The sequence below is a fragment of the Dipodomys merriami genome, unplaced genomic scaffold, assembly GCF_024711535.1.
Source record: "Dipodomys merriami isolate MVZ:Mamm:240054 unplaced genomic scaffold, mDipMer1.0.p SCAF_24, whole genome shotgun sequence".
NCBI lineage: Eukaryota > Metazoa > Chordata > Mammalia > Rodentia > Heteromyidae > Dipodomys > Dipodomys merriami.
In genome coordinates this window covers 3,056,706-3,080,382 of record NW_027203826.1, presented here as the reverse complement: position 1 = coordinate 3,080,382, position 23,677 = coordinate 3,056,706, and the positions used below count along the sequence as shown (strand labels likewise).

Below are 23,677 nucleotides of genomic sequence, written 5' to 3'. Positions count from 1 at the left end.
CCCCTGGCTCCCCTTCACTTGCAAAGGCAGGGGAAGGGTGAGACCTTTCAAAGCTGCCAAGCAGGCAAGCTTCCAGCAGCAGTCTGGGACTGAGCGAGCAAGCCACACAGCTACCAAGCTGGCGGCAGGGCACCAGGCCTCGCGTTTCAACTTCTGTTCAGTTCTCCTGTAATGGAAAATTGCTTTGCACAAAGCTAAAGTGTTACAGTTCTTTCCAGTGTCCCTCCCCTGCCCCGCCCCACCCCTCAGAAGACTTTGAGTCAGAGGGACAAGGACTATCTGCCGCAGCAAGGTAGAAGGAGGGGAATCCTGGCTTACTATGCCCCTTACTTCAGGCCCTGGCCCCGGCTGGTTACTGTTTTCCTTTGGGATGGGGCTGGTATCAGGGTCAAAGTGTCCAAATAACTGCCAGTGTCAAGACCAAGAAGTGGCCTGCATAGGGATGCAGCTCTCAGAATACCCCTTGGACATCCCTCTGAACACTCGGCGGCTGTCCCTGCAGGACAACAGAATCACTAGTTTGCCAGCTATGAAACTAAGCCTCCTCAGTGACCTTGTTTACTTGGACTGTCACAACAACCGGATTCGAGAAGTGCTGGATTATACCTTCATCGGGGTCTTCAGACTCATCTATCTTGACCTCAGCTCCAACAACCTGACCTCCATCTCCCCATTCAGTTTCTCAGTGCTCAGCAACTTGGTACAGCTGAACATTGCCAACAACCCTCACCTGTTATTTCTTGACAAGTACACCTTTGCCAACACCAGCTCTTTGAGGTACCTAGACCTCAGAAATACCGGCTTGCAGACCTTGGATCGCACTGCTTTCCACCACCTTGTGGTGCTCCAGACCCTGTATCTGAGTGGAAACCCCTGGAAGTGCAACTGTTCTTTCCTGGACTTCGCCATCTATTTACTAGTGTCCCCTCTGGACCACCCAGGTGAGGGATTGATTGGAGGGGGTGAGGGGGAAATATAATGGAGTAGGAGGAATTGATTTCAGAAAAGGCAAAGCCAAAAAGGAGGGGTGGGGGTTAGACTTGGAGAAAAGGTTAGGTTGAGCTGGTTAAAATCATTCTGAGTTGACTGGAGCAGCAATATACGCTTGGTGGAAAGAGTCAAGAATAGGAATCCAAAGACCTGAGTTCTGGTCCAAATTTGCCTCCTATAAGTTATCTGCCTTTGGAAAACTCACCATTTCTCTGCCCCTCAGTTTCCTGACCCATAAAGTTAGGACATTAATATTATCCAATATATGGTGTGCCAAACAACATGATGTATGGTGTGGAAATGATAAAGGACTATAATTGCACAGTGATAAAGTAATACAAGGATACTGTATATTGCATTAACTTGTTTTAATCTGATTAATGTAGTGATTGAATTTTTTCCCAGAGTTGAAAAGTAAATTCAGCCTTTTATAAGCGGTCAAGGATCCAACAGGAGTATGATGTATAGAAGGGAAAGTTCAGCAAGATGGAAGGAGAGGCACGGAAACTGCCTGGACTGAGAGGGAGGAGAGGAAGAAGAAGAAATGTTTTGATAACAGATTTAGTTTCACAGTACTGATCTCATAAGGAAGCAGGGAATAAATAGCATGAATCTGTGGAAACAGGCCACAGTGCTGAGCAGGGAGATTCCAAGGTTACTGGCAAATTTTCAGATCTCACCTGAGAGATTCCTAGCTAGTTACTGTCCCTCTGTCTACTGTCCCCATCCCGACTTCCCTATCCTACCTATCCTCCATGCGTCTTCTGCACTTACAGCATTGCAACCCAGCCAAGTGAGAACTTCAGACAAATAAGAAGTAGCTCCTCAGAGAAATCCCAGAGCACTGATGAAGTTAGTTCCACTGAGGAAATGTTTTAGGAATACTCCTGGCCAAAATGATGGACTTCAAGAACTGGGGTAAAGGAAGCTGTGATAATGCCAAGTAAAAATGCCTCTCCTGGCCTCCCAGTGGGCATGCCTTAAAAGGTTTTCTAGGTAGGGCCTGGACTAGAGTAAAGCCCGAGAGAATCCTAGGATGCAAGATTTAAGGAGGCACTGAGAATGAATGTACTGAGAATGAGTGCCTCCTTAAATTCTATGCCCTAGGCAGCTGACCCTGATGCCAGACATTTCAGACTTAGCTGTTACAAACCAAAGGAAGTAGCTTTGGTAGATGTACCACCATACCAGACTTACATGTGACTTTTCCTTGAACAGTGTCCATGATTTTGCTATGGCATCCTCCTGCCCTAGCTGAAGGGTGAAGTTGGTTGGCTTCTCCCATAGCCCCTGAGCCTACCACTTCCTCCCTATGTATTTTCCCATAGTCAATTTTCAGCTTGTACAATTGCATCTTCTCAGAATTGTCAGGCTGACTACTTTGGACTCCTTGACTCTTAAGTTTAATCCATAATGGAAAGTATTATAAACCAGGTCTGTTTCACTGCATGTTTTTCAAAGACATTAGAGGGGAGTATCTACCTTATCAAGCTCATAAATTTCTCATGAATGAATACTGATATTTGAGACAGGCAAAGCTTCCATCCACTGACCAGTAAGCCCCTGCACATATACCCCACAACTGCTAATCTGCTCATCTCTTTGCTGTTTGGTAGCCTGGGGAAACCTGCTTGGCCAACTCAGGCAGAAACATGGTCTCATTATTCTAGTTCACTATTGTTATCTATTCTAAAATTTGAATGAGCCCAAGCTCATTTATATTCTATAGAACTTTACAGCTTTGACTGTTTTCATACATGGCCTCTCTCTCTCTCTCTCTCTCTCTCTCTCTCTCTCTCTCTCTCTCTCTCATATTATACAAACTCTTAAATTCAGCCTGTGAAAGAGGATAAGATTAATATTTTTATTTTTTATTGTGAAAATACTGTACAGAGGGGTTACAATTACATGGGCAAGATAATGAGTACATTTCTTATCAAGCATTGTAGCCTCCTCCTTTGTTTCCCCTTCCCATCCCTTCTCATCCTCCCCCCCCTCTCCAAAGTTGTATGGTTCATTTTCAACATAACTACTTGTACATCTCATTGTTGCAATGGGTCCACCTGTATCCCTATTTAAACGATTTGTTTTTCCCCTTCCCCTCCACAAATTATACCAACATCAAATACAGTGAAAGCAGGGGTTATACTGTGGGGGAGGAACATACAAAGCAACAAAGAAATAATCTTATAAATGTGTTAGAAACAATTGCATGAGAGAAAAAAACATTTGAATACATATCTTAGGGTTCATTTCCCTAACATCACCTTATCTGACCTTTTCTGCTTGACTCAGACATATACTAGATATTGCAAATAAGGGGGAAACCATGGGATCTATGTTTCTTTGGGCCTGGCTTACTTCACTTAATATAATTTTTTCCAAGTCTTTCCATTTCCTAACAAATGGGGCAATGTCATTCTTTCTGATGGAGGCATAGAATTCCATTGTGTGTGTGTGTGTGTGTGTGTGTGTGTGTGTATATATATATATATATATATACCACATTTTCTTGATCCATTCATCTACTGAGGGGCATCTGGGTTGGTTCCATATATTAGCTATAGTAAATAATGCTGCAATAAACATAGTTGTGCTGGTAGCTTTAGTGTGGTCTTGTTTGTAAACATTTGGGTAAATGCCCAAAAGTGGGATTGCTGGGTCATAGGGGAGCTCTATGTGGAGTCTTTTGAGGAACCTCCATACTACTTTCCAAAGTGGTTGAACAAGTTTACACTCCCACCAACAAAGTCATGGCCATAGCATCTACAATTCAGCTTTATTTCTAACCTGGCTGCCACATGGAACTTACCCAAAATAATTTTCCTTGAATAACGCACTATCCATCATAAACTCATTAGGATATTCCCTTGCAAACCCAGGTTTCACCATAATCTACCTATGACTCTAGCCCTCCATTTTTGCTCTCACTAGAGCCTTTATTCATGCATACACACATATACCTATGCATAATCACAAGTATGCACATAAACACACATGCAAGTATACACATACAAACCATTTGAATACACACATGTAAACAAATACAGAGGTATACATATACATGCACCATAGACACATGTATACAAATATACATACATATCTGCTTACAAATTATCTATACACAATATACATACGCATATAAATGTAAAGATATAACTTGTATACAAACACACACAGCTGAACACACAGCAAAATTCACTAGATGCTTCTCTTGTCCTTCAGCCAGACTTCCATGTAAAAGAAGATATTTCATTTCATCATCCTCCTATAATGATTCTGTTGGCTGGAAATATCACTATTGACATTGAACACTATTGACGTTGATCATTAATATCTTTGAACCTAATGCCACCTATCTCTACCGCATTTGCTAAAAAGGTGATCTTGGCATGGTCTAGAATGCAGCCTACACATCTTTCCACATGTACCCACATTTCTGAATAGAGAAAGAATTTCTATGAAATAAGCAGAGCAACATGGTTGTTTGCAAAGCAGAATCCAGTTTAAAAACAGGTTCACATTAGACCCCAAAAGATACTATACTTTAGCCCTGGAAAATTTTAGCACTAAAGGGCAATGTGACAGCTGGATGCCGGTATGTACACATTTCTTATAAAGCAAGGGAGTGAAGTAATGCTACCATTCAGTTTATCTTTCATCCTTTTTAATGTACCAAACAAGTACTGATAGATATAACTAACCCAGAACCCCAGGACTATATGTGGAGAGAGTGTATGGATGATTCCAGGTCATCTGCATCTAGTCAGGTACAACAAAGCTAAACAAAAGAAAAAGAAGCCAGTACTGCCTAGAAATGCACTCAGGTCAGCCACAGCTACCAATGATGGGTGACAGGTGCCATGCAGGAAACAGGGACAGTGTTAAGAACTCAGGTTTTGGAGTGAAAGAGGCTAGGGTTATGATCTTAGCCCTTCCATTTACTCTCTGTAGGATACTAGATAAGTTCTTTTTTTTTTTTTTTTTTTTTTTTAACTCTGGGCCTGGGCCCTGTCCCTGAGCTCTTCAGCTCAAGGTGAGCTCTACCACATGAGCCACAGTACCGTTTCCAGTTTTCTGGTGGTTAGTTGGAGATAAGAGTTTCATAGACTTTCCTGCCTAGGCTGGCTTTGAACTGTGATCCTCAGATCTCAGCCTCCTGAGTAGCTAGGATTACAGGTGTGAGCCACCAGCACCCAGCCCAGATAAGTTCTTTAACCTCTCTGAACTTCAACTTCCTTATCTTTAAGACAGGGATAATAATAGAACCAACCTACCTACAGCTGTCATAATGATGAAATGAGAACATTTATGAACTGTTATTAACATCAGGCTTGACACACCATAAGCACTCAATAAACAAGTGACTGGTAGATGTAAGAAAAATCTAAGATATTAAATAGAAAGTAGCAGTCGGAAGTCAAGCAGTCCTCTAATCAAGGAGCAGACTTCAGAAAGGCTCGTGTGGAACTCTAAGACAATGCATTATTCTCTCTAGAAGACAGGACTGGAAAGATGTAGGCAGGGTGGATTATACACAATATATAGGAAAGATGAGTAGCAGGTGTTAGGACTCTAATCCACAGGAAATAGTACAATGTGAATCCCAGAGGAAGTGAGTACTTCATAAGTTATAAATTCAGGAATCCAGACCCCGGAGAACAAACTGGAAACCAAACCAGGGCTTGGTATCAGTCTGAGCTGTAAGTCTCAAGACTAAACCAACATCAGCAAGGTGTCTGCTCCTGAGTCACCTGAATCTGGAGTTTACAGCGCTTCCCAACAGAAGTCACATTTTGAGAGACAGGTACAGATAAATAGTGTTATACATGTAGATGAAGACAAAGAATTCAGTCCAACTGTGGGTCAACAGGCCTTGGAAAAAGAAGAAACAGTACACTTTCGTGATTTAAGAGTACTGAGCAATACCTTTGTGCCAATATCTCCCAATCTGCCCCCTACTTGTGAGACGAAATTGTCCTCCTTTTCTAAGTACCCCTTCCCAAATGTCATAAGCTTAAAGAGGACCTTGAAAAACTATTTGAACTTCTAGAAAGAATGATACATGTGCTTTATGACTTTACCAGCTCTCATATCAGGGGTGTAATGAGTTCTCAGAAAATTGAGCAAGGTTAATTCTGTAGTGGTAGGGAACTTTGAAGGAAACAGAAGTCCTGAAAGGAAATGGAAGAGAGTTAGAAAAAAGGATGGGAAGGTAATAATATCTCCTTCCATTTCCTTAATTCATTTTGTATCAGAGTCTGCCCATGAAGAGGTACAGAGGGAGCCAAATGTTTATGCTGGAAATGTTGAAACTTTTTCAACCTAACAGGATAGTCAGTGCTACTATTAAGGTCTAACTCAAAAGGAACTCCCCACTAACATACCAACCATGTGTAATGGAAAGTATTCGTCTTCAAAGAGTTCACATATTCCCTTTCCAAATGCAATAAATAAATAGCAGAAATAGGAGGTATATTATCTGTCAGTTACCACACTGCTCTATGATCAGTACAGGGTTAAAACAGACACATGCATTCCATTTTATTTTAGCCCAGGTTAGCAAGTAGATGAATGAATCCTTGGCTTAAGCTATAATTTTTCCAGTCATCAATGCTATTTGAAGGTGAGAGTGGCAATTGAATTCTTAGGAGATTTTTTTTTCTGTAGCAGGACAGGGTTGAATGCCTCCCAAGGTGTTCTCAAAAACTCAAGAGTGCTAAGCTCCTGAACATGAGGAACTTGGCTTCCTCTCCACAGCCAGTGGTTCAGTGCCGTCCAAAAGAAGTTTGGACATCAATGGTGGAAACTGTTTATACATGTGGTATCCAGTACAGTAGCTACTATCCACGTGAGACACTGTGTCACACAGGGAAAGTGCTAGCATCTTGGTCAGGGCAGCCTATTAATTCAGGATGCTTAAGCTAGAACTTTAGAATCTAAAGTTGTATCTATCAGTCCATTTTTTTTGTTGTTGTCGTTATTGTGGCAAATATTTATCTTCACCTACAGTTTCAGAGCTTTGGGTCCATAGGTTGGATAGCTCCATTGGTTGATGGTCTGTGATAAGGCAGATCATCATGGCAGAAGAGTGCGTTGAAGCAAAGCTGATCACCTCGGGTGGCCAAGAAGCAGAAAGAGGAAATGCGAGAGATTTAAGACACAGTGTACCTTTCAGGGACATGCCCCCAGCAATCAGCTTCCTCCATGTAACTCATTTCTATCACCTCCCAATAAATATCATTAAATTGTGAGTCTATCAACAGATAAATCCACTCATTAGGTCATGATGAAATCACTTTCCCCTAGAACCATGTGTGAACATTTCATTGTAGACCAAGACACATGAGATACTTGGGGAGATTTCATATTTGACCATAACAAGTATCTTCACTGGCAGGTGATTTCTGCTCTAACCCAGCACAGAGATATCCTGACATCCAAGTTCAGTATTTTTCATCAGTACTATATTTCTTTGATATAAAGCACATCACTGTATGTCACTCTATAACGTTTACTATATGCTCATATGTGCCAACATCATAATAGAATGTTGTATAGTTTTATTTATTTCCTGTATTTAATAAGTTGTCCTAGGAATACAAGAGACACAAATAGAGTTAAAAGCCAAGAAGACCTGTCCTGGTCATAACAATCCTACTGTGATTTTTGAGATTGTTACTTCCCCACTTTGAGTCTCTCACTTTTCTTGAGTTTAAAATGAAGGAGCAGGTCTGGGAAGGGGGCTCAGTGGTAAAGTGCTTGCCTCACATGCATGAGGTCCTGGGTTTAATTCCTCTGCATCACATAAACAGAAAAGGCCAGAAGTGGCACTGTGGCTCAAGTGGTAGAGTGCTAGCCTTGAGCTGAAGAGCTGAGGGACAGTGCCCAGGCCCAGAGTTCAAGCCCCATGACTGACAAATAAATAAATTAAATTAAATGGGGCTATGGCTCACTGATAGAGCACTTGCCTAGAACAAGGGAGCAGGATTTGAAGCTCTCAAAGGTCTCTTCTAGCTGGCAGACTGCAGACCTAAATAGGAAGCTAAGACACTCACAATTGGTGAACAGTTTTATTAAACAGAGTACCTGCTGACTAAGTACAGATGGGTAAGAGCACTGAGATAAAGGTGTTCCTAGTGAAAATATTGAGGCCACATAATTAGGAAAAGCAATTAAGAAGCAGACAGCCTCTTAACTCCTGTAATTTGGGGGGGGGGGGGCAGGGGAGGTGGGGAGGAGTACAGGAAGGTACTTACTGCCTTGTGCTTATTAGGCAGGGGCACTACCATTTGGCCATGCTTCCAGCCTTTTGTCCTTCCACTATTTGCAGATAGAGTATCAAGCATTTTTGCCTGGAGCTGGCCTTAGATTTCAATCCTCCTACCTATGCCTCCTGAGAAACTAGAAGTGCAAGCGAGCACCACCACATCCAGCCTTCTTCCTCCTACACTCTCACACTTCCTGTCTTCACTAAATTCAACTTAGCTAGAACAATGTCTCTATCTCAACAGTCTCTTCTCTTTACTTTCCTCCTACTACTCAAAAAGAGGACCTCAAAGCATCCCAGGCCTTACATTCTGCGATTCTGATTCACTGAACTGCCAGCCTAAGTGTCTGTAAACCACTTTTCAGAAAGCCTATGGCAATGTCCTGTATTCTGGTGCTTCCAGGGCTGCTTCAACTGCTGAATAAGCCGATTTTCTCTGAGATTAATGGCTAATAATGTTTTCTGAACTATCTCCTTTAAGGGGTACTTACAATTTGACAATAAACACAGTATTCAGAATTCATAACAAGACAGGCTACCAGGGAGTAGGAATGGGGCAGTTTGAGAACAGAAGGTACCTCTGTGTCAGCTGTTAAATTACAGTCCTTAGTCCTAACTGAACTTGATGGTATGGCCTAAACATCAAGGAAGAGTCTGGGCAAGAGAACTGCAGAGGCGTGTAGACAACGGCATCCTGGGACATCCACAGGAAGCAGATGGCTTGGGTCATGCGCAGCTTCGGGGCCAAGTCATTCTGAGGGCATTTCGAGCAAAGAATATGTTAGTTTCATTTCAAGGCCATTTCTTCCTGTGTTAAGATGACTTTAATAGGATAATGGCCCCATTTCAACTCACCAAGTACAAAGTCACCTGCCAAAACTCAGATTTCCAGAATGAATTCAGGTCCTCATCCTAATCTGCTATTAACCCTAACCCTCCTCTTCAATCAGGGAAATTGAAATGAAGACAAAAAAAAAAAAAAAAATCAAGTGGCTGGGTACCAGATAGTCCCAAAGCTGTAAACTGCTCTGTCAGCCTGACTTACTTACCTTACAACAAACTCCTCTGGCCTAAAATAGTAGCTTCTGGTAGAGTAGCTGGTAGAGGACAATGAGAGGTCATCTGAATCAGTAGTCCAAAAAAAAAAAAAAATCCAAGCAGGAATGCAAGAGGCCAGCATGTGAGCATTGGGCAGGGTTCTAGATGATTCTGATAGCCTCCCTAACTTGGCCCAGGTGGGATCCCTGAGAGTATTTGATCTAAGGCTCTTTCAACCTCAGAAACACCAGAGCCCTCCTCATGGCCCCATAGCTCCCCCAGAATCATTCAGGCCTCTGAAACACGGCCGTACAAGTCTTGTCAAGCAACCAACCTCACTTTTCTTATCTCTAGAAGTAAAGAGCTCTGCATCCTGGAGGAATCAAGCAAAGTGGATGCAGCGAGAGAAACAGGAGTTCAGTCATGAAGGACCTTCAAAGCTCTGAGACATGAGGAAGTTTTAAGGCAGTGCTAGGGGGGGAAAAGCTCCTGTAGGCATCTAGGTGATAGAATATGGGGGCCTACAGCATCAGTGGGGATGGAGGTGTGAAGACAGGTCAGAGGAAACATCTGAAATTGAGAAACAAGACTGAGAACTGAACTAGACCCTCTCCTTGCTCCTTATACTCCCTAAGAAGCCTCTGGAACAATTTTTTTAGTAATTAGTAAATTTTTGCTAGTTTCATTTCTGTCTTGCTTGCTAAACTAGAAGCTCTGTGACTTTATATGTGAATCTTCAGAAACTAGCACAAGAGAAAATGCTCAGTAACTATTTATGAATTTACTAAATGAGATATGGAAAATAAAAAGCAAGGGAAAAATCAACAATACCTGTAAAGACTTTGATTTGAACCACTGTGGATGCCTCTCTGAGGAAGAGACTTGTATCAGCTAGCTTCCCATCACTGTAACAAAGTACCCAAGATAACTAGCTTACAAAGAGAAAAGGGGTATTTTGGCTCACAGTTTTCAAGATTTTATTCTACAATTATTGGCCCTATTTTTAGGCCTGTGGCAAGACAGCACATCGTGACAGGAGAACATGGTAGGGCAAAGCTGCTTATATCATAAGTCAGGGAGCAAAGACAAAGAGGAAGGGGCCAGGGCCCCACAATCCCCTTTGAAATTGTGTCCCAATAACCTGAAGACCTTCCAATAATGCTACCCTGGGGACAAAGCCTCAACATAGAGACCTATGTGGAACATTCAACATCCAAAATCTAGCAATGCTCGGGCAGTAGAAGTTAGGGAGAAACCAAGGCTTATGTTGAACTTACTGAGTAGGAGGTTCCTCTGAAGCTAGTGGCATTTGGATGCTTCAGCCTGAAATTCAGAATAGAGAATAAGGCATGACATATCACTGTCATGGAGATCACTCTGTCTCTAGTGACCACTGTAACCAAACATAAGATGAGGTCAGCCAAAAGAGACACTTTAGAAACAATCTTATAAATGTGTTAGAAACAATCACATGAAAGAAAAAAAAACATTTGAATACATATCTTAGGGTTCATTTCCCTAACATCACCTTATCTGACCTTTTCTGCTTGGGGGGGAGCGGGAGGGAGAGGATGGGAAGGGATGGGAAGGGGAAACAAAGGAGGAGGCTACAATGCTTGATAAGAAATGTACTCATTATCTTGCCCATGTAATTGTAACCCTCTGTACAGTATTTTCACAATAAAAAAAGAGAGATTTTAGAATATGAAAATGGAATGGCCATGCACAGAAACTCTGGGGAATGCCATCATATTGATAGGTAAAAGAAATTAGAAAATAGGAACTGCATGGAGGCCAAGATTCAAACAACAGAAGCAGGTCAGGAAGCACCAAAAACTGTATCTCAGAAGAGTTACCAACAAGTTTCTGATGCCTTGGGGTAGTGCAAGCAAGTGAAGGAGTAAATAATATGTTGTCTTTACAGGAGGTATGGCTATGGACAGATGGTGATAGAATGATAGCTGAAGTTAAGCAAGAGTATATTTTAGGAGGAAGTAGATCTCAACCATTTGTTTATCTGCTGATAGAAAGAAAAAGGGAGAAAATACAAGAGGGATTAGAGAATAAGTGAAGTGAGAGGAGGCCTTGATCCCAGGACATGGGTATTTGAAAAGGGCAGGGTGGTATAGGCAAAGGAATGGGTTAGACAAATGAAGACAAGAAAAGGGGGGGGGGAGAATGCAGTAAAAAAAAAAAATCCAATGCAGGCTAGGCACTAGTGGCTCACATATGAAATCCTAGCTACTCAGGAAGCTGAGATTGGAGGATCATGTTCAAAGTCAGCCCAAGCAGGAAAATTTGTTGAGACTCTTATCTCCAATTAATTGCTAAAACATCTGGAAGTGGAATTGTGGCTCAAGTGGTAGGCACTAGCATTGAACAAAGCAGCTCAGGGACAGTTCCCAGGCCTGAGTACAAGTCTGTTTAGGAAGGAGAATGAGAATATTCAAAGGGATAACATTGACCAAGATGCGTGTATTCATTAACTGCTTTGTTGAATGGCAACTCCTTTGTACAACTACTTAAACAAAAATAAATATACAAAATATGATCAAGAATAAATAATTAAATGAATAGTTTTCTTAAAAATAAAAAGAGAAGGCCTTGAGAGGCAATGGTACATCTCTTTCCTCAAGGACTACAGAGAAAGAAGTAAGGATAAGCCTAGACAGACAAGTGTGACAACTGTGGGACCAGTATGATTGATGCACCCATTTGAGAGCCTCAGTAACAAAAAATGGCTTTCTGCCAAAGTATATAGTATCACTGATTTATCTATGATGCTTCTATAGCATTAGTCCTATCAGGCAATAATGAAATATGCCTCTGTTCTTAAGATGCTTACATCTTCATTGAGAAGGCAAAACTAAGTCTAGATTCAGACTTAGGAGTTTGTATTCTGCTGCCATTTGTTATTGTAGCTGTTGTTATTTTCCAGTGCTGGAGATCAAATCCAGAGCCTCTTGTTCCAGGCAAATACTCTACCATCAAGCTACACCTCCAACCCTGGACTACCTGGTTTTTAGTCCTACATCTCTCACTTCCCAACCATTTGACCATGAGGAAAACCACCATGAAACAGATGTCTTGTCCAGAAAATACCTACTCCCATGAGTTATGATGAAAACAAAATAAAATAACTTACATGGAGAACACTGCCAAACTGCTGACAATGTCGTAAAGTGAAGAGTTCAGTAGCCTGGGGGAGATTCTAAGTGCCAGTGGGATGCAGACAATGGTAGAGCAGTAGGACTTCAAGACAAAAGCAGTGGCCATCATCCACAGGAAGTAGACTGACATGGGGTGTGGGGAGTGTCACAGCATTGGAGGAGGAGTTAAATCTTTCAAAATAACATAATGTAGACAGCACCTAACAATGAGTGGCCCATACACAGCGACATCTTTTTATATCCCAGAATAGATTTGGCCTTCCCCTCAACCTAACAAAAGAAAGGACTACCACATATGATGCATACAACTTAAATATGGTTAAGGTCCAACTTAAAGTCAAATTAGATAAACCCTTGTAATTGTGGATATATTTTCATCTAATGGCCAAGATGCTTTGACCACAGCATTTGACCAAGATGAGGTTGGATGTAATTATCCCCACTTGACATTTATGAGGGTTAGGGAGTCCAGCCTGCACCTGAGTGCCTTCATTCATTGATAGTTACTTAGCACTTCCTAGGTGCCAGCGCCTGTAAGCAGACCTGCTGCTGTGGAACCTAACTAATAGGCAAGGAAGAAAATAATCATATGATATGTATGAGTCAAGCGGAAAAGGTCAGATAATGTGATGTCAGGAAAATGAACCCTTAGATGTGTATTTTAATGTTTTTTTCTTTCATGCATGTGTTTCTAACGCATTTATAAGATTATCTCTTTGTTGCTTTGTATATCCTTCCCCCACAGTATAACCCCTGCTTTCACTATATTTGATGTCAGTATAACTTGTGGAGGAGATGGGGAAAAACCAGTTGTTTAAGGATACAGGTGGACCTGTTGCAACAATGAGAAGTACAAGTTGTCATGTCCAAAACTAGCTTTACAACGTAGGTACGGGGGGGGGGGGGGAAGGAGAAGGATTGGGATTGGGGGGGAGGGGGGAGGCTGGGAAGGGATGTGAAGGGCAAACAAAGGAGGAGGCTGCAATGCTTGGTAAGAAATGTACGCATTATCCTGCCCACGTAATTGTAACTCCTCTGTACAGTATGTTCACAAATAAAATTAAATTAAATTTTAAAAAAAAGAAAAGAAAATAATCATATGGCATTAATTCGGGCAATGACAAGTACCAAAGGAAAATTTAAGTACATGTTAGGCACCTGGGATCAGGAACAATGCACATACATTAAGTCAGGTGGTCCCAAGGAGGTGACATTTGAGCAGAGAACAAAGAAAGACAGGAGCATGCCAGGGAATAGGACATGAGGTAGCGGAGTATCTCCCTATACAGAGAGAATATCTAGAGCGGAAGGAAGAAGCTGGAGGAAGGAAAAGAATAAGGGAGAAAATTAACCAGAGACCAGATCACATAGGGTAATAAGCCATAGTGCACTTTTGATTTTATTCTAAGTATGATGAGAGGCCCTGGAAGTGACAGATTGTGTGACTGACAGATTGCTCCCACTGCTATATCAAGGAGAGGCGTGAGTCAGGAGGGTCACATGGTTCAAGCAAGGGAGGATGGTGGCTGTAACCAGGGTTAGGTAAACATGGTGAGAATAGTTAAGAACAAGGATATATTTGGAGGATAGCACTGACAGTGTATGCATGTGGTATGAATATGTGACCAAGGAGAAGCAGCAAGGAGGACTCCCAGGTCTCTGCCTGGCCTTCACCTTCTGGAACTTTTTTTTTTTTGGGGGGGGGTCGGGTCGTGGGGCCTGAACTCTGGGCCTGGGCGCTGTCCCTCAGCTCTTCAGCTCAAGGCTAGCACTCTACCACTTGAGCCACAGCGCCACTTCCGGCTTTTTGCTTTTTTCTTTTTGCTTATGTGGCGTGGAGGAATCGAACCCAGGGCTTCATGCATGCAAGGCAAGCACTCTACCACTGAGCCACCTTCCCAGCCCAACCTTCTGGACTTTTTAACTGATTGTTATCCATGAGGACAAATATCCAGTATCTGATTTTTCTGGGCTTATGAGTAGTTATTAGCCTATCCATCTCAAGGTCAAGCTCTCACTAGAAACTAGAATTTGCCTTTAGCTCTCAAGAACCTCCTCATACCATCTCCCCATGCTGTGCCATGGCAGCTCACTCCCTCTCTCTCATACCTACTCTAGAAGCCCGAAGCAGAGGCTCACCTCTGTGAAGAAATTCAGTTATCAGAAGACTTTACACTTTGTCTTGTTTTATTGGCGAAATGAAAGGTTTTTATCTCCTGCTGACAGAATTCTAGGTCCTGGCAAGCACACAAGAAGGTATTTTGGAGAAAAGAAAAATTTCTGCCTATACGTCATGATTATAAGCAACAAGTCATACAAAAGACTAAAGCTCAGTCTAGTTTCCTTTCTAGGGGATCATCTCTGGACCACAGAATAGAGTAGCAATCCTTTCAAATTCCAGTTGTGTAATCTGTCTGAAACAGCAGGCAAAAAACATGTAGTTTAGGAAGTACTATAAGAGAATAATCCATTCTTTTATGTATACATTCAGCAGACGTTTACTGATTATCTACTATGTGCCAGGCACTAGGATATAAAGGGGGGGGGGGGAATAGGGTCTCTGATCTCCAACAGTGCTTGGAGATAACATCTGATATCATGCCTACAGCATTTAGCCTGAAGCTCTCGCCTATGTCTCACCTCCTCTGTCCTCTGGAACCAGAGAAGTACACTTCACAGGTCATGACTGACCTTCCTACTTGGACATGCAGACCATCCATTCCTGCCTTGTAGGGACTTCATTCCCCTCAGCTCACTGACTCCTGCTCAGGCCCTCATGGGGTAGTATTCAGCTAGTAGACTGTAATGAAGGTTGGCCAAGTCATCTATGTTCCTCTCATGCCCAGCTCTGAGTATCATGTCAAGGACGATGACCCTAAGATTTGGTGCTGACAAATAACACTTAATGCGATCATTCAGTGTAAAGACTGTGAGCTCCAGTCTGTTAGGATTCATTATAGGCGTGGAGGATGCTCCCAGAAATCAGAACCGACAAAACTTCACCACTCCATAGTTTATGATCAAGCAACGAGAAGCTGCTTTCCTTGATAAAGACCTAATTTAGATGGAAGAAAACAAGAGCACATGCATATACAAATCATGTTGACATAAGCAAGGACCTAATGAGGAGAAATGAGGAAATTAGGCTTCTCTTTGTGTTCTGCCATTTGGAGAAGTCCCTTCCTCTCATTGTACACTGTCATTCCCTTTGAGGTTTTCCATCCCCCACCCTAGTAGTCATCATTGTTCCTGAGCAGTCATCAGGGCAGGAACTCAGAGAACTTTGCACAGGGCCTACCTTCTTTAGACCCCATATCACTAGGAACACTTCAGCACACCCCTTCATAAAACTATGGTCCCTTCTGCAAACCAAAGAAAACAGTAGTTCTTTCCAAAACCTCTGATTTCAAGACTGTAACCCCCTGAGCCCTTGCACTAATAGAAACTTGGTTCCTCCACGCATCTGCTTCTAGAAGACATTTATGCCTGTGAACTATATGCTTGGTGCAGAAATAAACAAAGGAGAGGTTTGTGTTTCTTTAGAAACCATTTGCAAGAAGTTAAACAATAATAACATCTGTAATCGTACCTGGAAGCTTTAACTGGGGCTCAGATGCCCTCAGCCCTCTGGAGGGAGGCTGAGGGAATAGATCTCACAGGGTTGTAAGGCCTGTCTCTAATGTGAATGGAGCTCTCTGGAGTTGTATAGTACACAGCATTCACAGCAGTACCTGAAATCCCTGTGTGAGAGGTAAGGAGACCAACAAGACAGAGAGAACTGTTGTAGCATGGGATTATTTCAAACTACCTGTGGATGGTCCACAGTAGGGCTAAAACTGAATTGTATAAATGGGTTCATGTGATATTATCATGCATTAAGTATGCCAGGATCAGTAGATGGGTATTTAGTCTTCAAAGTCATCATACCAGAATAATAGAAGAATGTATGACTAATAGGCTAAATAAAAGGAAATGAAATTAGAAGAAGAAAGCCAAAAGGAGGGTTTATTGCAGTGTTGTTCACAATAGTCAGAAGAAGAAATCAGCCAAGGTGCCCAGCACCCTGAGTGAAAAAGATGATAGATAGCTAGATAGATGGATAGATAGATAGATGCACCCACACTGTGGAATATTGCATAGCCATAAACAAAAATAAAATCATGCCAGTTGGGCACCAGTGGCTCATGCCTGTAATCCTAGCTACTCAGGAGGCTGAGATCTAAGGATCGCAGTTCAAAGCCAGCCCCGGCAGGAAAATCTGTGAGACTCATCTCCAATAACCACTACAAAACCTGAAGTGGCGCTGTGGCTCAAGTGGTAGAGTGCTCGCCTTGTGCTGAAGAGCGCAGGGACAGTGCCCAAGCCCAGATTTCAAACCCTATGACCAACCAAAAAAAAAAAAAAATCATGCCATTGGCTGAAAACTGAATGCAATTGGAGGACATCATATCAAGCAAGACAAACAAAGCTCAAAAAACATATATATATATATATATATATATGTACATATATATATATATGTTTGTGTGTGTGTATATATACACATATATATATTCATCTATGGAAGCTAGACCAAAAAATATATGTGTATGAACATGTACATTTGTGTATAGATAGATACAATCCTGAGTATCTAGATTACAGGTATAAACCACTGCACCCAGCAACAAAATATACTTTAAGACACATTTCTAGAAATGAGAACTATTCCTCAACAATAGAAGGGCAAAACTTCACTTACAACTTTCTATGCATCTAATAGCATAGTTTCAAAAAACATAAAGTAAAACTTGATAGAACTAAATGGATTATACAAATACACATTCATATCATAACTGGTGATGTCTTCATAGGAACTTAAAGTAACTGAGAGATGACAGATGTTTATAGATTAAAAAGTCAATAATGGTTAGAAAAGGCAAGCATGAGGGCTCATATGTGTGATCCTGACTACTTACAAAAATTAGAGATTAGAAGAATCATGGTTTGAGGCCAGCCTGACAAAATGTTAGGGAGACGCCCATTTCAACCAGACAAACTGGGTATGGTGGTGTCTACCTGTCATAAGTAGGAGGATTGTGATCTGAGGCAAGCCCCAAGCAAAAAAGATCAGACCTTTCCAAAAGCTAATCTAAAAGCAAAGAATGGTGAATGACACAAGTGGTAGAACACCTGTCTAACAAACTAAAGGTCTTGAGTTCAAACCCAATACCAACAAAAAATGGTTAGATCTAACCATAACCTAATGAACATATACAGAACAAAGTACTCGATAACTCAGAAGAGTTTACTTTTGCAGAATACATGGACACTTACTAAAATTGACCTTCTGCAGCCATAAAGCAAAATGTCACAGAGAGTCAGAGGATCAGAATTGACAGTATGTTTTCAACCCCAGTAGAGTTAAACTAAAATGAATGATTAAAAAAAATACTAGAAAATCTCAGATTAGTGTCATCAAATAACTGCCCTTATTAATAATAATTATTATTATCCAACATAGCTGATGCCTTCAAGAGTTGAGCTGATGCCTTGATGAGGAGAAAAGATGTTCAGGTCAATAACAACTGTGTAAGGTAGAACATGGCAGGTCACCACTAAGCATTCAAGGAAATGCTATGGATGAGTTCAGGAGTAGCAACAATTACATCCTCTGAGCCACTGCTGGGGGACAGAGTATCCTACTGTTGCTCCTTGGAGTAAAGGATGATGAAGAAATTGATCTTGAGAAAACTGGACCAACAAGCAATTGATGCAAAAGCAGTGGTGTAGTAAAGGTAGCTAAAGATGGGGCCAGAGCCAGATGTACTGACAGAAGAGTGTGTCGTTTGATTGGACTGGTATAAAGGGGGATTGGGGGGGGGGGGACACTGGGAAGGCAGGTCAGTGCCATGGGAAGGGTAGGCCAGGAGATGCTGAGAGGCTCTGTCTCACAGGCCATGTGGGCTGAGTGTTATTCTGAGGCCCATAGGGGAATTGCGGGAGGGTTTGGAGGCAGGGCATATCTAGGAAAAGCTAGACTTTGAGAGGTATTCATTCAGGCAGGGAAGATAATCAGGAATGTGGGAAACGGCCAGAGCTGGGAAACTTGGAATCATGGAGCAGGAAGGTTGGGAGGGGAGAATCCAAACTGTGATGGCATTGGAAATAGTGGGAGGGAGAGGGGGAACGCTGTGCTAGAAAACCCAGGCCTCCCTCCCAACAGAGCCACCCACAGCCCTCTCTTCCCAGCAGTCGAACAATGCATTTAAATCACTACCTAATTGCTCCTTTCAAAGTTAATGCTCCAAAGTGGGGAAGTGTGTGTTTAATGTTTAGTCTCAGATCTGCCGCCAGAGCCCCAATTTAAAAGCTAAATCTTTTTAAAAATAGGATGAGACTAACCCCTCCCCCACACACTGCTTAGACCCTCAAAATCCCACAGTTTTCCTTTCTCAAATACACCTCTTTCTTTCTTTTTTCTTCTTTTCTTTCTTTCTTTTTTCTTTCTTTCTTTCTTTCTTTCTGTTTTTCTTTCTTTCCTCCTTCCTTTTCTTTCTTCCTTCCTTCTTTTTCTTTCTTCCTTCCTTCCTTTTCTTTCTTCCTCCCTTCCTTCTTTTCTTTCTTTCTCTCTTTCTTTCTTTCTTTCTCTCTTTCTTTCTTTCTCTCTCTCTTTCTTTCTCTCTCTCTCTCTTTCTTTCTTTCTTTCTTTCTTTATTTCCTGTGTCTCTGGCACTTTTGCTTTTGTATAATTTTGGCCCCAGCTACATTCTTGAGCCTCCTTTGGGAAAGCCCCCAAAGACTTGCAGCCACACTGACCAGAAAGAGGTCTACATGCCTAATTGTGTTTCTTCTTCTTCACATCCCCAATCCCCAACCCCTCCAGTTCAATACTCTCCCTTGGAGCAGGGTTGCCCCCCCTGCACCCTTCTACAATCAGTCTATTAGGTCCTTCTTCCTCACCTTTCCTCAGTAATTGTTGCTAATAGTGATTTGACAGCCCCTGTGCTAGCTTAGCCTCCATGGTCCCAGTCTCCCCTGCCAGTCAGTCTGCCACACTATTATATTCCATAAGCTGTCATCCGGGATGTGCTTTTCCTATAGGTGCTCTGACACAGAAGCAAGGATCAGCAATGGCATCCAGTGGAACAGATTTTCCACAGCCTTTCTGCTCACCCAAACTCAACTCCTTCCTCCCTCCACCCAAAATCCTCTTATGAAATTTCTCTAGGCATCCACTCTCCCACCCCCACCTCTAGCTATTCCTGTGATAAAATTTGTAAATCAGTGCATAGTCAAAGCTTAGGATTGTAGTGATTCTCTCAAGCCCTGGTCTCAACACTAGCTTGACCTCAACAGTCTAGTGCAGTAAACTGAGCAGGCATCAGGATGGTGGCTTAAGTAAAGGCAAAAAAAAAAATGCAAGGCCAAGAATGAGGCACCAAATATTCTGCACATCTGGCTCGCTAGCCTCTCTTCTCACCTGTGTCTATCAATCCTGTCTGCTGCCCTGAGGACTGGTATTATTTTACCCTTAGAATAGGTATTATACGGAAGTGGCGCTGTAGCTCAAGTGGTAGAGCGCTCGCCTTGAGCTGAAGAGCTGAGGGACAGCGCCCAGGCTCAGAGTTCAAGCCCCACGACTGACAAAAAAAAAAAAAAAAAAAAAAAAAAATTAGTAGAATAGGTATTATTCTGTGCACTTGTAAAAGGAAGGAGTAGAATTCAAAGAGTAAAAATCTCTTGTTGAAGTTTGCAAGAATAGCTAGTAACAATCTAGATTGGACCTCTAATCTGTCTGGCTCCTGAGCTCTCTTTTCTTTCCACTGTGTACTGAAGTCCATGGTGTTAGAAATAAGAAGGTGATCAGAGAAGCCAGGGAGCTGAGTCAGCTGCTAAAAGTGACCAAAGACTCATATGGTCCATGTGATCAGCCAGTGAATGCCAGTACCACCTCTGAGAAGCAGAATTGCTTCTTCTGGTGACTTCTTTACCCTGAGATCCCCTGCTTTCTCCTACAGAGAGAATGCATCAGAAACATCTCCATGGAATCTCATGCCTCCCAGAGTTGAAGCAAATGGTTTGTGATGCTCTTGGGTGGCACTAATGGTCTGTATTTACTTTGGCTTATAGTTTTGGAGTTTTGAGTCTATGGTTGCTTGGCCTCATCACTTTGAGCCTTTGTTAAAGCAGAATGTCATGGCAGGAAGCACATCATGGAACAAAGCTGCTCACCTCATGTGGCCAGGAAAGGAGTGGGGCTATTCTTGGGATAAGAGAAGCCCTTCAAAGGAATGCCCCAATGATAAGACTTCCTCCAACAAGGATCCACCCCACTAGTTACAGTCAGCTCATTCAACCCACTGAATGGGGATTAATCCATGGATTAATCTGGGGATATTAATGAGGTTAGCACCATCATGACCCACTCATCTCTCAATGGCAACCAAGCCTTTACCACATGATCCTTTGCAGGGACATTTCAAATCCAAACCATAGCATGGTCCCTTGCTGGACACAGGCACAAGCACAGAGAAAGAGAGTAAAGAGAAAAGGTTGGGTCAAGAAAAGGGAGACAGGGTGGCTGGGAAGGTGGCTCAGTGGTAGAGCAGTTTCCTTGCCCGCATGAGGCCCTGGGTTTGATTTCTCAGCACCACATAAGCAAAAAGAAAAAAGCAGGAAGTGACGCTGTGGCTCAAGTGGTAGAGTGTTAGCCTTGAGCTGAAGAGCTGAGGGACAGCGCCCAGGCCCAGAGTTCAGGCCCCATGACCGGACCCAAAAAGAAAAAGAAAAGAAAGGAAGGAGAAAGGTGTACAGCCTTGCTGGACATCTGAGGAGTCCCAGGCCTCCACTGTATCTTACTTGAGTTTCCAACCTACTGACTCCTGCTGTGGTTTTTATCCTTCTGTAACAATCCTTACGAAGCAAATTTGATTTTCATGACCAAAATGCAGGTCCACCTCAGAGAAAGAAGTAGCTGAGGCCCAGCCCTTTTCAAATTTCAATGTGCCACCAAATTATACCACAGCCCCTCCCCCAGTGATAGGGGGCTGAGACATGATCCAGCAGGCAAGGAGCCAAAGCTCGGCATTCCCATGCAGCCCAACTGGGTCTAAGGCTGTTGGCCACAGAGCACACTTTGAACATTAGGATTCCAGAGGGCCACTTCTCCCCCAAGTCTCCTCTTGGCTTTAGGATCCTGGGAATTCTGCTGTTTCAGCACACTGCCTGCTGTGTTCTTCTTCATAGATGATCAGAATGCCACGTGCATGGAGCCCTCAGAGCTGACAGGGTGGCCCATCACACAGGTGGGGAACCCACTCCGGTACATGTGCATCACGCACCTGGACCGCCAGGACTACATCTTTCTGCTGCTCATCGGCTTCTGCATCTTCGCCGCTGGCACTGTGGCCGCCTGGCTCACAGGTGTGTGTGCTGTGCTCTACCAGCATGCCAGCCGCAAGGCAAGTGAGGATGAGTCTGAAGACGAGGCTGGAAATAGGGTGGAAGTCACCAGGAGGATTTTTTATTCCAGGACTAGTTCTGCCTCTGGTAGGTTCCCTCAGCTGATTTAAGCCAGAGGTCAATAAATAACTTATGTCATCTCTGGCCTTCTTGCTTTCTTTCCTGCCCTCCCCTGTCTTAGAGATTGTAGACACTCAGTAAAATAAATAAAATGTTTTATGGTCATTTTAGAGGTTGGCCCCTTCTGCTCCACTAGCCTAAAGATACCTTTTTAAACTCAACACCACGGGGTAGAAGGAAGTATAGAAAAGTAGTTAGCTTCTTCCGAATTCTGAGAAGGCCCACCCTAAAATAAATCCACTATTTTTTACTGGGCACCTACTAGATAGTCAAACTAAGTGCTTGAGTAAAGGATGCAAGAAACGCTAAATTTAAGAGCTTTCTCAAAAAGCAAACAATTTGAAGGAGAAGCCAAGATTAACACATGTGTCCACGGGCATCTTCACACACCAATGATCATATAATATTAATATAGTTTAACAGTGAAAGGTTGAGGCCTGGCCTAGGGGCATAGCTCAAGTGGTAGAGTGTTTGCCTAGTATGTGTGAGGTCTGAGGTCCAAGTGTCCATACCAAAGGAAAGAAGGAAAGAAGAGAAGGAGGAAGGAAGAAGAGGGAGAAATGGAGGGAAGGAGGGAAAGAATAAGGGAGGGAGGGAAGAAAAACTCAGTGGGAGTAGGGAAGGGAAAGGAAAGGAAGGAAAGCTGAAACCTAGACAGATTAAACTGACCCTGGTAGCCCAATTGGTTAGTAGCACAGCCCTCCCACCCACTCAATCCAGCTCTTCTATGCAGATCTTCCTTCCTAGGAAACATTTAGCCACATAAGCAAGGATTCACTCTATTTAGACAAAACAGGTTGAGGCATACAGAGGTGATTGCCAAAGTTAGGAAGTATGACTAAGACATAAAACACTGGTGGTGAGGAGATCTGACTACCATTTACCAAAGCCTTACCAGCTTTCTGGCATTCCATCTAGCTTTGTAACATCTTCTCATTAGGTAAACGCTCATAGCTACCAAATCTGGTGTGCATTGTTGCTCTCATGTTCCAGAAGTTCAGAGATACACAGTAACCATTCAAGATAACACACAGGATTTCTAAGGGAACACAAGGGTAGGATCCATCACACAGTAGGTACAAGGGAAGCTGGAAGTCTTACCAAAGGAAAAGACTTCTTTCTAATCTGGGTTGAAGGCTAGAACAGGATTAACCCAGACAAAATGGCATAAAGTAAACAGGTTACAAGAAGGCTTTTTAAACAACAAAATCTGCATGTTTAAAAGCCTAGATATAAGCAATAAGGAGAAATTATGTTAGAGAAAGAATCAAGGCCATACCATGTGAGGCAGGGATATGACAGCATATGCCAGCCCTGTGGCCTTCAGGCTTCCTCTGACATCAGGGCCTACCTGAAAAAGAAGCTAGGCTCCATTTAGACAGCACTTAATTCTTCTACTTCCCAGGCTGGAAAGGTTACTAGCCCACTCTATAAGAAAACTAATGGGATGTCCGAGGATGTTAAAAGGGGTGACATTGATCAAGATACATTTATAAACTGCTTTTGTTAAATGGTAGCTCCTCCACACAACTATTTAAATATTTAAAAAATCAAAAAAAGGGAAAGGAAAAGGAAAAAGGCAGAAACCTAAAAGTACAATTACTTTCCAAAATGGGGGGAAAAGGAAAGAAAGACGGAAGGAAGG

General features: G+C 42.5%; 1 protein-coding gene across 2 annotated transcripts; it reads left to right on the top strand.

Moving 5' to 3' along the window:
- Positions 1 to 27: 27 nt before the first annotated feature.
- On the top strand, positions 28 to 22,024 carry Lrrc52 (leucine rich repeat containing 52). Of its 2 annotated transcripts, none has more exons than XM_070034055.1 (2): positions 28 to 941; positions 21,697 to 22,024. In XM_070034055.1, the coding sequence occupies exons 1-2, from the start codon at positions 320 to 322 to the stop codon at positions 22,020 to 22,022; spliced, it is 948 nt and encodes a 315-aa protein (XP_069890156.1). In that variant the 5' UTR covers positions 28 to 319; the 3' UTR covers positions 22,023 to 22,024. The 2 variants fall into 2 exon arrangements, with proteins under 2 accessions (XP_069890156.1, XP_069890155.1); XM_070034054.1 differs by having other exon boundaries at positions 21,643 to 22,024.
- Positions 22,025 to 23,677: the final 1,653 nt, after the last annotated feature.